The 13,281-nt window shown below is 38.5% G+C and overlaps 1 protein-coding gene across 1 annotated transcript in view; it reads left to right on the forward strand.

Moving 5' to 3' along the window:
* Positions 1-3,812, forward strand: part of SFRP4 (secreted frizzled-related protein 4) — a 25,228-nt gene extending 21,416 nt beyond the window's left edge. Inside the window, exons 5-6 of the mRNA XM_006887586.1 lie at positions 1,574-1,637; positions 3,606-3,812. Of these exons, the coding sequence (XP_006887648.1) occupies positions 1,574-1,637; positions 3,606-3,812 (271 nt within the window). The remainder of the gene's footprint in view (positions 1-1,573; positions 1,638-3,605) is intronic.
* Positions 3,813-13,281: the final 9,469 nt, after the last annotated feature.

Genomic DNA, 13,281 nt, shown 5'->3' on the forward strand with positions numbered 1-13,281 from the left:
AAATCACATATGAGCAAGAGCCTATGGTGATGAAGGAAGAAGTTGAAGCTGCTTTGAAGGAAATAGCAAAAAATAAGGCCCCAGGAATAGACGGTATACCAATTGACATATTTCAGCTCACAGATGCTATGCTAGATGTGCTCACCAAGTTGTGCCAAGATTTCTGGAGAACAATCACTTGGCCAACTGACTGGAAGAGATCTATATTTGTTCCCATTCCAAAGAAGGGTGACCCAACAGAATGTGGAAACTATAGAACAAGATCGTTGATTTCACATGCAAGCAAGATTCTACTGAAGATTATCAAAAACAACTGGAACAGCAGCACATCAGCAGAGAACTGCCAGAAATCCAGCCTGGGTTTAGAAGGGGTCATGGTACTAGGGATATTGTAGCTGATGTTAGATGGATCTTAGATGAAAGCAGAGAATATCAGAAAATGTCTCTGTGTTTCATTGATTATGCAAAGGTATTTGACTGTGTGGATCATGACAAACTGTGGCTGACTCTGAGAAGAATGGGAATCCCAGAACACTTGATCGTTCTAATGTGAAACCTATACTTGGACCAAGAGACAGTCATCAGAACAGAGCAAGGAAATAATGCATGGTTCAAAATTGGGAAAGGCGTATGCTAGGGATGTGTCCTATCTCCATAACTTTTCGACCTGTATGCAGGACTGATTATCCGAGAGGATGGGCTCTATGAGAAGTGTGCCGTCAGGATTGGTGGAAGATCTATTAACAATCTGCGTTATGTAGGTGACACAACCCTATCTGCTGAAACTGAGGAGGACCTGAAATGCTTGCTGCAGAGGGTCAAGGACTGCAGCCTTCAGTATGGATCTAGGCTCAATGTCAAGAAGACAAAGATTCTCACCACTGGACCAATTGGCAGCATCAGGATGGATGGTGAAGAGACTGAGATTGTTAACAACTTTAGTCTGCTTGGCTCTATGGTCAACACTCTTGACACCAGTGGCCAGGAAATGAAAAAACGTATTGCCATGGGAAAGTGTGCTGTTAGGGACCTCTCCAGGTACTGAAGAGCAATGGTGTCACCCTGGAGACTAAGGTGTGTCTGGTACAGGCCATGGTCTTTGTAATCACTTGATCAGAGAGTTGGACAATGACTAAGGAGGATAGAAGGAGAATTGATGCCTTTGAGCTGTGGTGCTAGAGGAAAGTATTGCATGTACACTGGACTGCCAAGAAAACAAACAGATTCATCCTAGAGAGGGTTTAACCAGGCTGATCCTTGGAGGCAAGGATTCCGAGGCTTCGTCTGACATACTTTGACATGTAAGGAGGGACCAATCCTTGGAGAGGGACATCATGCTTGGGAGGTTGGAGGGATGGCACAGAAGTGGAGGACCCTCTAATGAGGTGGATTGATTCAGTGACTGGGGTAATCAGGATGGGTGTGTCAGAGGCAGTGAGATGGGCACAGGATAGAGCAGGGTTTAGGGCTGTTGTACATAGGGTCGCTATGAGTCGCAAGGGACTCGACGGCATATATCAACAACAACAACAAAACTACTAAATAGGACTAATTATTTAAATTTTTTTTTTAGGATGATGCTTCTTGAAAATTGCTTAGTTGAAAAATGGAGAGATCAACTTAGTAAAAGATCCATAGTAAGTATAATTATTTTTTGAATGTGTATTTAAGTGCATGCAGAGAAATGCTATAGAATTTGGGAATTCTTCTTTTAAAAATGTTTGAATTTAGATCCAATGCAGTATTAGTCCTGTGCCAGCTGTAAGTGGAGTCAGCAATAGCCACTATTTGATTTTTGATTAGGTAGTTAGGGAGCATGAAGCTTTGGCATTTACTGCGACTTCCATCATTCAATTTCAGATGTGGTTTGGTGAAATTCCATACTGACCTGCTATTTACTTATCATGTTTGGGTTTGATCTTAGGTTTTAACATTTCACTTTTCTATTTCACATTCACTTTCATATCAAAACAAGTCATGTTATTAATATAAATTGTATAATTAATATAAGATGTATAATTAATAAAAATTGAGATTAAAACACATATAGTTTTTATGCATGCAGATAGCTAGCCACTTTATTAACTATACTAACACTTAGAGACCTCACCTTCTATTTGAATAAGTTTAAGATTTTTTCAAAATAAAACATACAAAAAATAATTATCTGGTGTCAAAAGCCTTAAATTTACTGGTAAAATTGCAGAAACATTTGTAGTAATTTAATGAGAGGAATTTAAATGGTATTTTTATCAGAGACCTAAAATCATACCAGAACCAGAAAAATTTTGATATCTTTCTTTAAATAAAGATGTTTAGAAAAATTCTGGAGAATTTGTTCTCAAGTTCACAATAGGTATTGCCAAAACCTGTGCTCGCTGAGCTTGAAATCTCTTGGATGAGAGGAGTTAATGGGGTTAATAGCTATCAGTTTAGTTCCCACTTGAGGGGATCCTATGTACAACAGAACAAGAATGGACTTATCTTCTCTATCTTCATGAACTCTGCCATCCTAAATCCATTTTTGTAGCCACTGTTTCTTTTGAATGCCTTGCAACCCAGTGGCCTCATCTTCCAGCACTGTACCAGATAATATTCTACTGTGTTCTGTAGGATTCTCACTGGCTAAATTTTGAAAATATTTATGTCCTTTCTTCCTGTTGTTATTGTTGTTATGTGTCATCGAGTCACTTGAGACTCATAGTGACCCTATGTACAACAGCCCTAAACTCTGCTCTGTCCTGTGCCAATTGAACTGTCTGACACGCCCACCCTGATTACTCCAGTCACTGAATCAATCCACCTCATATAGGGCCTTCCCCTCCTGCGCTGTCCCTCCACCCTACCAAGCTTGATGTACTTCTCCAAGGATCGGTCCCTCCTTACAACATGTCCAATGTATGTTAGATGGAGCCTCAGAATCCTTGCCTCCAAGGAGCCGCCTGGTTTAACCCTTTCCAGGCTGAATCTGTTTGTTTTCCTTGCAGTCCATGGTACCCTCAATACTCTTCTCCAGCACCACAGCTCAAAGGCATCAATTCTCTTTCTATCCTCCTTAGTCATTGCCCAATTCTCTGATGCATAACAAGTGATAGCAAAGACCATGGCCTATATCAGACGCACCTTAGTCTCCAGAGAGACACCATTGCTTTTCAGTACTTTGGAGAGGTCCCTAAATCTGTCTTGATCTGAAACCTATCTCAAAGGCACACCATTCAAATCCACCAGCTATTCTGCAGGAGAAGGATGGGCACTGTCCTCCTGGATGATTTACTGCCTCTGAAAACCCGCTGGAGTGTCAGCTATGAGTTGGTTCCAACTCAATGAAACACAGCAACAACAATAAGCTACCATAGGAGAAACGTTGCCTGTATTTGAAATATCAGTCATATAGCTCCCAGCATCTCAACAAAGCACAAGTCCGTGGAGTCCATAGAACACAATGAGTGCAAGTCAGGAAGTTGATGTACTCAGTGCAGGATAGCTATTATTGTTAGGATTAATAGATTGCCATGAAATCACTTCCTTAATTCTGCTTTTGCTTTAACAGCATGAAGTGGTGAGAAGTAGTAGTTGATGGTCATTTTTATAAATTGTCTCCCCAGCAGTGGGAAGAGAGGCTGCAGGAACATCAAAGAATGATTCAGGACCAGAGAAAACTGACTCAGGACAAGAAGCAGCCAGCTGGTCGTACCAGTCGTAGCAACCCACCGAAACCAAAGGGAAAGCCACCTGCCACCAAATCCAGCAGCTCCAAGAAGAGTATTAACGCCAGAAGCCCCCCAAAGAGGACACACTCAAAAAGAACATGAGCTGATTTCTTTGCAGGATGGAAACTTCTTAAGAGGATGAGTCTGTGCATTATCCAGGACAGCTAGTCACCTCTTGCCTTAAAAACGCACTGCAATACTCTCCATAGACATGTCTTGCAGCATTTTTCTGAATACTCTGCTTCCATTTTTCTTCTTAACCCTCCACAAGGCATAGAGATAGGTTTGCACTTTGATCCAGTAGGGGGTTAAAGCTGGTTGGGGTGGGTGGGGGTGGACGACAAGGCTATCATGTTTAGAGTGACATGCATGCTATTCTGTGAACCTCATGTGGAGTAAATGTGGGTTTTTGTTCTTATAATTCAAGCTAATACATGTACTATAAAATAAGTACCTGGTTTCAAACAAGCATCTATTTTTTGTACAATATTTCATTTCATGTTTATTTCGGTTGCTAGAATGTTAGCAATGTTTTTAAAATGCTATTGAAATGTTTTGCTTCTAAGAAAGAAAGTAAGAAGAATGAATGTTTTAAAAAATTATGGTTTAACTGTATTTAGGAGGATTTTTAGTGATGTAAGAGGATTTTTAAAAAAACTTAGAAAAGTAAGGTGTGGAAAATCATGTGTCTGGCAGGGAAAACTTTCTGCTCTGCTTTTAGCTAGAAACCTTGGAGACTAAAACAATACTAGTAAATAAATAGGGGAAGCAGATAGACATTGTCTGGATTCTTGATAATGGTTAGCTTGCATTGGTGGGGATGCTCTAATGTAAAAGGTAGTCCATGTTACTTCTTATTACACTTTAAACAGTACTCTGAACAGTGTATTTGTTTCTCTTATTATGATTTAAGTGATCAACCCTTTTCTAAGGCTACTGTAACCATAGTACCACACATGGAGGCTTTAATAAACAGAAATTCATTTTCTCATAGTTCAGGAAACTAGAAGTCTCAGTGCAGAGTACCAGATCTGGAAGGAGCTCCTTCTTTGTCTGTTTTAGCTTCTCACTCATTGCCATCGAGTCAACTCCCAGTCAGATGACTCTTCACTGGGTTTCTGAGGCTTCAAATTATAGTGGGGGAGAACTGTCCACCTTTCCCCCAAGAAGACACTGGAAGGTCTGAACTGCTAGAGACCATCAGCCTTTGGGTTTAGTGTACTATGCCATCAGAGCTTCTAGTAGCTGGAAGTCCTTGGAGCTCCTGTTGCTGTTGTTGTTTACCATAGAGTCAGAACCAACCCTTAGATGACCCTCAGGTAGGTTCTAGGAGTCAGTTAATCACACAGGAGGAGATTGCACATCCTTCTCCCACGGAGCTGCTGGTGAATTCAAACCACGTGCCTTGGGGATTGCAACACAGCTCTGGCCACTAGGCCACCAGTGCTCCCTTGGAGCTCCTAGGCTTGTGAATTCTTCTGTCTTCATTGCCATCACAATCTTCTTCTGCGTGTTGTTGCCCCTGTGTCTAACCTGGTCTTTCTTAATCTCAGACATGATTAATTTTAGGATACACCTTGTACTGATACAGCTTAATTATCCTTAAACAAAACAAAACAAAGTAAAACAAAACACCAACCAGTTTCCAAAAAGAGATTGCATCCATAAGTACAAGGGTTAGGATTGTGATGTGTAGTTGGTGGTAGTGGCAGTGGTGGGCACATTATCATTTATAATAAGTTCCATTTAATCAAATCTCAAGTATTTTATAATCTTAGCAGAAATAGAGTGCTCATACCAAGACTTCCTAAGTATCTTATTTTGCAACCCGAGACAATCTCTCTGCTGAAAGCTGTGGCCCCGGGAAAGTGGATGTGAGAGTGTGAACTCTGAGCCTAGGAAAAGGGCTATGGTCACTTGTCCCTTCACTATTGGCAAAAATAGACAATTCTGGTATGTGTACTTATCTCCAACTAAAAATAGACTAATGTAGGCTATTCATGAAATACTTGGAGCATGTTCTTGCTGCATAAAAGTAAACATATTTTGCCTTTAAGGAAAGCCACATAGGTGTTTAACATAAGATTTAAACAACTGAATTCCAGAAAGGATATAAAAAGGTTTAGTTAACCTCCTACCAGGGAAGGAATTCTCTGTGACAAGGGGATTCAATTAAAAAAAATCATAAAAGGCATTAAAAAAAATCACAACACAGCATGTAGTTAAATGTAGATGGGTTTTTAAATGGATTATAAAACTGATATTGAGTCAGAACCACCTCAAAGCTGACCCTCCAGCAGGCTTTGTTGTTATGTTCCACTGAGTCAGAACCAAGCTGTAGCTGACCCTCCAGTAGATCAGAGGTAAGAAACTGCATGGGAGGATATTGTCTATTGTTCTCTTGGAGAGCAGTTTTAGGAAGCTGTAAATCATGCAGGAGGACACAGCCCATCTTTCTCTCTCAGATTCACTATTGAATTTAAACTGCCAGAGAAACACAGCCTTTGTGTTAGAGGTACAGCTCCCTATGGACAAAGCCACCAGAGCATATTTACAAATTTATAACACAATATGCACAATATTACACAACACTGCACAAAAACATAACTAAGTAAAGCACATTTACCAACTTGATCAATGATTAGCCAGGACCATGCTTGCTCACTCATTATAATATATGTTTCTCAGGGTAGTTATTCTGGTATGAGTGTAGTCTCTGATATTATAGATTACAAATAGGCATACATATTTTTTGATAACTGACAAAACGCTTATATTTTTAATGAGTCAAATTAAAAATATTTGGAAATACTGGAAAACAATTATGATATAGTAGAAACATCAGTAGATTTGTTCTCTGACCAGCTTCCACTCAGGATGCATGACAACAAAATAGTTTCATTTATTACTCTCTGGTTACAATGCTTTTCAGTTGATCACAATTTTGACTTCCATCTCTTGGATGTCCTGTAAGATTGTCTATTGTATTCTGTTGGCTTCTACTTTGAAGGCATTTCTGTTTGGGAGAATTTATTTCTGAGTAAAAGGGAAGGACATATGTTTACCATGATTCACTATCTACTGTGATCATCTATTTAGAAAATTGTGTGGAATCATGGAATGAAAACATTGCATGAGATGTTGTTGTTGTTAGGTGTCGTCAAGTTGGCCACGACTCATAGCAACCCTACGAAGAACAGATCTGATTTGTGCCATGTCCTGCACCAGTGCCACTATCTGTCTTGCTAAAGGCCACTATTGTAGTCTATGTGTCAGTCTATGTCTATCTCATCGAAGGTTGTTCTCTCCTACACTGACCTTCTACTATTCTGATGGGACATTTGAAGTCATCATTCCCCTATCTTAAAGATGCAGGAGTTGATACTAAAAAGCAACTTAAGAATTTAACTAATTTCTTACAAATAGTTGGGAAAGAACCAAGTCCCAGAGTACCAGGCAAGCTTGCATTGATTTTTTTTATTTAATTAAGCCATGAAATCTGAATGTTATAGATAGATGCTCATTTATGACAGTAAGATTCCTGGTTGTGCAGTAGATAAGCTCTCAGAATCCAGTAGAGTTTCTATTGCAGACACTTCCTCAAAAGAAAGATGAGGCAGGGAGTCAGCTTCCATAATGATTGCAACTTTCAAAATCTTATCAGACCATTCTCCTTTGTTTTTCAAGGTCCCTACGAGTTGCCAATGGCAAAATGTTTGGTTGAGCTAGAAAAGAACAAACTGCTGTTTATGGTTATAATTTATCAATACAGACTATATTTCCAAAAGTGGAAATACTTTTTAAAGGCATATTTACTTTGAGAATTGCTTTATGTCATTATGAGATATATAACAACAAAATATTTTAACATTTAGTTGTCTACTTTATGACTTTAATCATGCATGATCATTGCTCTTGTTGTTAAGTGCTGTAAAATTCAGTACCAACTCATAGCAACCCCCTATGAATAATAGATCTGAATCTTATCCTATTCTGTGACATCCTTATCATCTCTGACATACTTGTGCCCATTGCCATAGCACTGTATCAGTCCATATCATTCAGGGACATCCTCTCCTTTGCTGACTCTCTGCCTTTTAAAGGGGTGTGATGTCTCTTTTCAACAGCCCCTCCTAACAACATGCCCAAAGTATATGAGAAAAATGTCACCTTCTTTTCCTCTAAGAAGCACCCTGGCTGCACCTTCTCCCAGACATACCTGTTTATTCTTTCGATTGCCTGAGTGTCACAAAATTGGAAGAAATAGTGTAATAATGGTGAATAATAAATAGCTTTGGAAGCAGGACTGGCATCTGCTTCCATAAAAGCTTGCCTCCGGAAACCCTATGAACATGGAGAGAGGATAAAAGACATCCAAGCCTTGAGGACTCTCCTTCATAGGGTCGCTATGAGTCGCCTGCAACCTTACGGCACTTAACAACAACAATAACAATAAATAAATGAAGTTAAACAAATACTGTATTAAGAGTAAAATACCACCATGATGTCTAAGGTTATCTAAAATACTGTTGTTGATTTAAACTGATAGATTTAAAAATTTATCAATATTTGTGGTCTTCTAATAATTTTTTATTTATTATTTATTATGCTACTGAGATATATCAGTAGGTGAAAATCACATGGACAAGTGCTAAGTCAATTATCTTCTTTCACTGAAAGCTTGAGAGGTCATCCAAATTATTGTCCAAGACTTGAGAAAGTTCAGACAGTTCAGTCAATCATGGGCACCAGGACATTCACCATTACAAGTAGAAGGGTCATCAGAAAAGTCTTGGTAGAAAAGCGTTAGATAAAGCCTAAAATTGCAGAAAATATCCACAGTGAATTTGCATGGAAAGAGCAGGACCCACAGAGGGTGGATACTGGAATTTATTAAGATCCAGGGAAAAATACTTCCTATCTCTTGCTTGGAAGGGAGCCTGAGGGACTAAGCAGAGTTAAAAAAAGATGCTCTATCAGTTCTGAATGATGAGGATTGCTCTGCCTGGGAGAACACATAAAGATACATAACTTACCTCTAGCTCTTTATGACTTGTGTGTAGAGAAAATTCCCTCATAATTGTATACTTTTTGAGACTGTCTCTGTATCAGAACTTACCTCCCCACCATCAAGTGGCCTGTCATTGCCTATTAAAATCTAAGCCCAGAGCACCAAATTATATTTACCACTGTTTTAATATATTTTATATATATATATAATAGTTGTAAGGTCACCTGGGAGCTAGGGGACATTACACTCTAACCACACCTTATGGGAGACATTCCAAACAGTCTGGTATCATAGGGAGAAATTCCAATCTATAGCCAATCAGAAGAGACCACAACCACCAGCCACATTCTGCTCAACCATCAGCCACGACACAATCCACCTAAAGGAACTGAGCAGCTCCATATTTGAAACCTAACAGAGGGCATCCAATCAGCATCCTCCACAGAGAGCTGACCACTGAGCTGACAACCCTACCCCCAACCTCTACCTATAAAATTTGGCCTGTAATTTCCTCACATGTAGTTTCCCATTCCCACTGCATCCCTCTGGCCTGAGACTGTGGAATTTTGCCTGAGAGCTGGTAATAAACTCCTTTGTTTCACTTCATCTGATTCTCTGTGGCCTTTTTTACCTCTCAAGGCCCTCTGTGAGGTGGATTGATTCAGTGACTGGGATAATTGGGATGGGAGTGTCAGAGACAGTGCGATTGGCACAGGACAGAGCAGAATTTAGGACTGTTGTGCATAGGGTGGCTATGAGTCGCAAGCGACTCGATGGAACTTAACAACAACAACAACATTAGTGTGTTTCCTTACCACAGCCACAGTGGTTCAGGACATCTGATTTCTGTTTGAATTCCAACTGAGATTCAAGCACGGTACACTTTGGTGGCATCTGAAAAGCTTTTATCTTTCTCTAACCCTCTTTGTTAAAGGCTAAAACATAGTTCCTTGTACAGCCAACTGTATCCCTCTTGCTGATATGCTCCACCTACTAAATTTAATCCCCTTAAGACCAACATTGATACAATTTAAGACTTTATTGAATTTATCTTTTCCAACTTTGGTTATTATCTTTCTATCCAATAGCTAATTTTTACTTCAAAGCCAGACCTATAACTTAAAAGAAATGCCCTTTTAATTTTTTATTTTATTATCTTTCTGTGCGTGTACCGTCAAATCAGATCTGACTGGTACAGGAGGAGATTGTCCCTCCTTCCCCGGCAGAGCATCTGGTGGATTTGAGAAATGCCCTTTTTAATGTTTTGTCTATAAAATTTTGATACAACATACACAACTGAGTGAAGCCTGTCACTTCTCTACTCATAAAATGTCATATTACTTTTAAGAATGTTTATTTTTAAAATGTCATTGTTATAGAAGATAAATGCTAAAATTTTACAATTTTAAGCATCCAATTCAGTTACTTTCTGGAAAAGGTGAGAAGTCCTGGGAAAATTTCCTCACAGTAACAGTGTAATATTTAATACAACCATATTAAGAATGTTGTTATTGTTGTTTGTCATTGAACCAGAAATTACTCATAATTGACTCTCCAGAGTATTTCAGAGACAATTAGTTACACAGGAGGAAATGGTCCAGCCTTCTCCCACAGAAGAGCTGATAGATTTGGACCATGTGTGTTTGGGATTTCAGTGTAGCTTCTAATCACTAGGCCACCAGAGTACAAACTCAAAGAACAAAGATCTGAACTCAGTCCTATGCTGTGTCATCCTCAAAATCTCTAACATACATGAGCCAATTGTTGCATTCTTCTAGTTGAGGGATCTTCCTCTCTTCTACTTCCCTCCACTCTTTTAAGTATGATCCACTTCTCCAAAGATTACCCTCTTGTAGCAACATGCCCAAAGTAAATTAGTCTATGTTAAGGAACTAACATAAAGCAGCTAATTAGGTGCTTTAAATTGGAAGGGTTAGAGAAGAAGAGAATAAACGTAGATGCTGGTGTCCTAACATTTGTCTTTATTAAAATATAAGGCCTTTGAAGATATTATCCATTAGCACGAGGCAATACTGGAGTAGATTGAGTCTTAATTCAACATGAGTGGTGCCCTTATTTTAAAAGAAAGAGATACAAAGGAAAGCCAGCCATGAGAAGACAGTGGCAGAGGGAATGATACATATACAAGGCAAGAAATGTCAAAGATTACCAGAAGCCAGCAGAACCTAGGAAGAAGCATGGAAGATCTTCCTCTAGAGGCTTCAAAGGAGACATGACACTTTGATTTTGGCTATCTAGCATCCTGAGCTCTGAGGCAATATATTCATTTTCCTGTGTGATGGGTTGGTATGTTGGAATTAGTGGAACTGGCTCAGGACAGGGTTCAGAGCTGTTCTATATGGGGTTGCTATGGGTCACAGATAACTCAGCACATTACAACAATAGCAACAACAAAATATTTTGTGAGCAGTACAAAGAAAATAAATTTTTCTTAAAAAATGAACAAACCAAATCATTAATCATAAAACATCATTCTAATTTTCATTTCAATATGTTCTTTTAAGTGGATAAAAAGGGTGTATATCAATAACATGTTAAAAATGTCATAAAGCTTTGGATTTTAACTTTGGGTGATGCAAATTGTTAACTTGGTTTATCTTATTGTTTAACAGGATGGAAGCTCAAGTCCATCCAGAGGCATCTAAAAGAAAGGAAAAAAGAAGTCTTGATAATCTTTTCCAAAAAAAGTAGCTGTTGAAAACCCTATGGCGCATAGTTCTCTGACACATATGAGGTCACTCTGAGTGGGAATTACCTTTATGGCAATTAGCTTTATTAATGTAAGTAAGTAGTTTTATTAACATAGTCATTAATGGTGATTTTGAAGTTAAATCCTGACAGACGTCAAAAACAAAACAAATTTGTTTTATAATCTTTCATTTCTGTAGAGATGCACATTATTTTACCATCAGAGCACTAGGTGTAGAGCCTACATTGAGGTATGGTAAAGATAGCAAATTATTTAAATCAACGCGTTATTTATTTCTGTTTTTGGTGAGAGGTCAGAGTGAAAGCTTTGTTCAACTTTCAAATGGTTTATTAAGAAGCTGCTATGTAGTCTATCTAACCCTAAATAATTACTGGCTTTCAATATCATTCTCAATGGAAAAAGACTAAAAGCATTTTCCTTGCTAACAGGGACCAGACAAGGATGACCACTGTAACCACTTCTATTCAATATTGTATTGGAAGTGGTTGCTAGGGAAATACAACAAAAGGAGGAAATAAAAAGGATACAAATGGGCAAAGAGATGGTTAAAGTATCGCTATATGCAGATGATATGATAGTGTGCACAGAAAACCCCAAGGACTCAACAACAATAAAACCAAAAACCTGTTAGAACTAGTAGAACAATTTAGTAGAGTGGCAGGATATAAGGTCAATATCCAAAAATCTAGGTTGGCACAGGATAGAATAGCATTTAGAGCTCTTGTACATAGGGTCGCTATGAGCTGCAAACGACTCGATGGCACATAACAACAACATCCAAAAATTAGTGGGGTTCCTATACAATCATAAAGAGAACTCAGAGAAGGAGATCAAGAAAGCAATTAATACCATTTATAATTGCCAATCACGATTTGAAATACTTGGGAGTGATCCAAACTAGAGATATGAAAGACCTATTCAAAGAAAACTACAGAACATCTCTGCAAGACACAATAAAAGACCTAAAGAAATGGAAAACTGTTCCCTGTTCATGGCAAGGAAGACTCAATATTGTGAAAATTACTATCCTATCAAAAGCAATCTACATATTCAATGCAATCCCAATACAGATACCAAATATGTTTTTCAAGGATATCAAAAGGGAAATTGTCAAGTTTGTTTGGAGAGGAAAGAGACTCCACATAAGCAAAACATTTCTGAGAAACAAAAATGAAGTGGATAGCACACTCTGACCTCAAAACCTACTACAAAGTGGTAGAAACCAAAATAGCCTGTTACTGGTACAATGACAGACACATAGACCAATGGAACAGAATTAAGAACCTAGAAATGTATGCTGCTATCTATGGTCAACTAATTTGCCAAGGAAATCAGTCCTATCAAAATGGGGAAATAAGAACCTCTTCAACAAATAATGCTGACAAAACTGGGCTACCACCTGCAGAAAGCTGAAACAGGTTATATCTTACATTATACACAAAATCAACTCAAGATTGTTCAAAGACCTGAGAGTAAAGTCCAAAACCATACAGTTCATCATAGACAAATTGGGGTCAAGCTTAGATAGCTGGGTCTATGGTAAAAACAGAATGCAAAATATAGCCAGAAATGCACAATCTGAAGAAGATATAATTGATGAATGAAGCCTTCTAAAGATTAATTCCCTGGCACATCAAAAACATTTTCCAACAGAGTGAAAAGAAAACCTACTGACTGGGGAAAACCATTTAACAATAAAATTTCAGACAAGGGTCTCATATCAAAAGTTTACAGAATCCTACAGGGCCTTCACAAGAAAGACTGATCACACAATTAAAAAAAATAGGCAAAAGACATGGGAAGATCTGCCTTGCCCTGTCCTGAGCCAG

Source organism: Elephantulus edwardii, unplaced genomic scaffold (genome assembly GCF_000299155.1).
Source record: "Elephantulus edwardii isolate Elephantulus edwardi_28Jun2011 unplaced genomic scaffold, EleEdw1.0 scaffold00059, whole genome shotgun sequence".
NCBI classification, from domain to species: domain Eukaryota; kingdom Metazoa; phylum Chordata; class Mammalia; order Macroscelidea; family Macroscelididae; genus Elephantulus; species Elephantulus edwardii.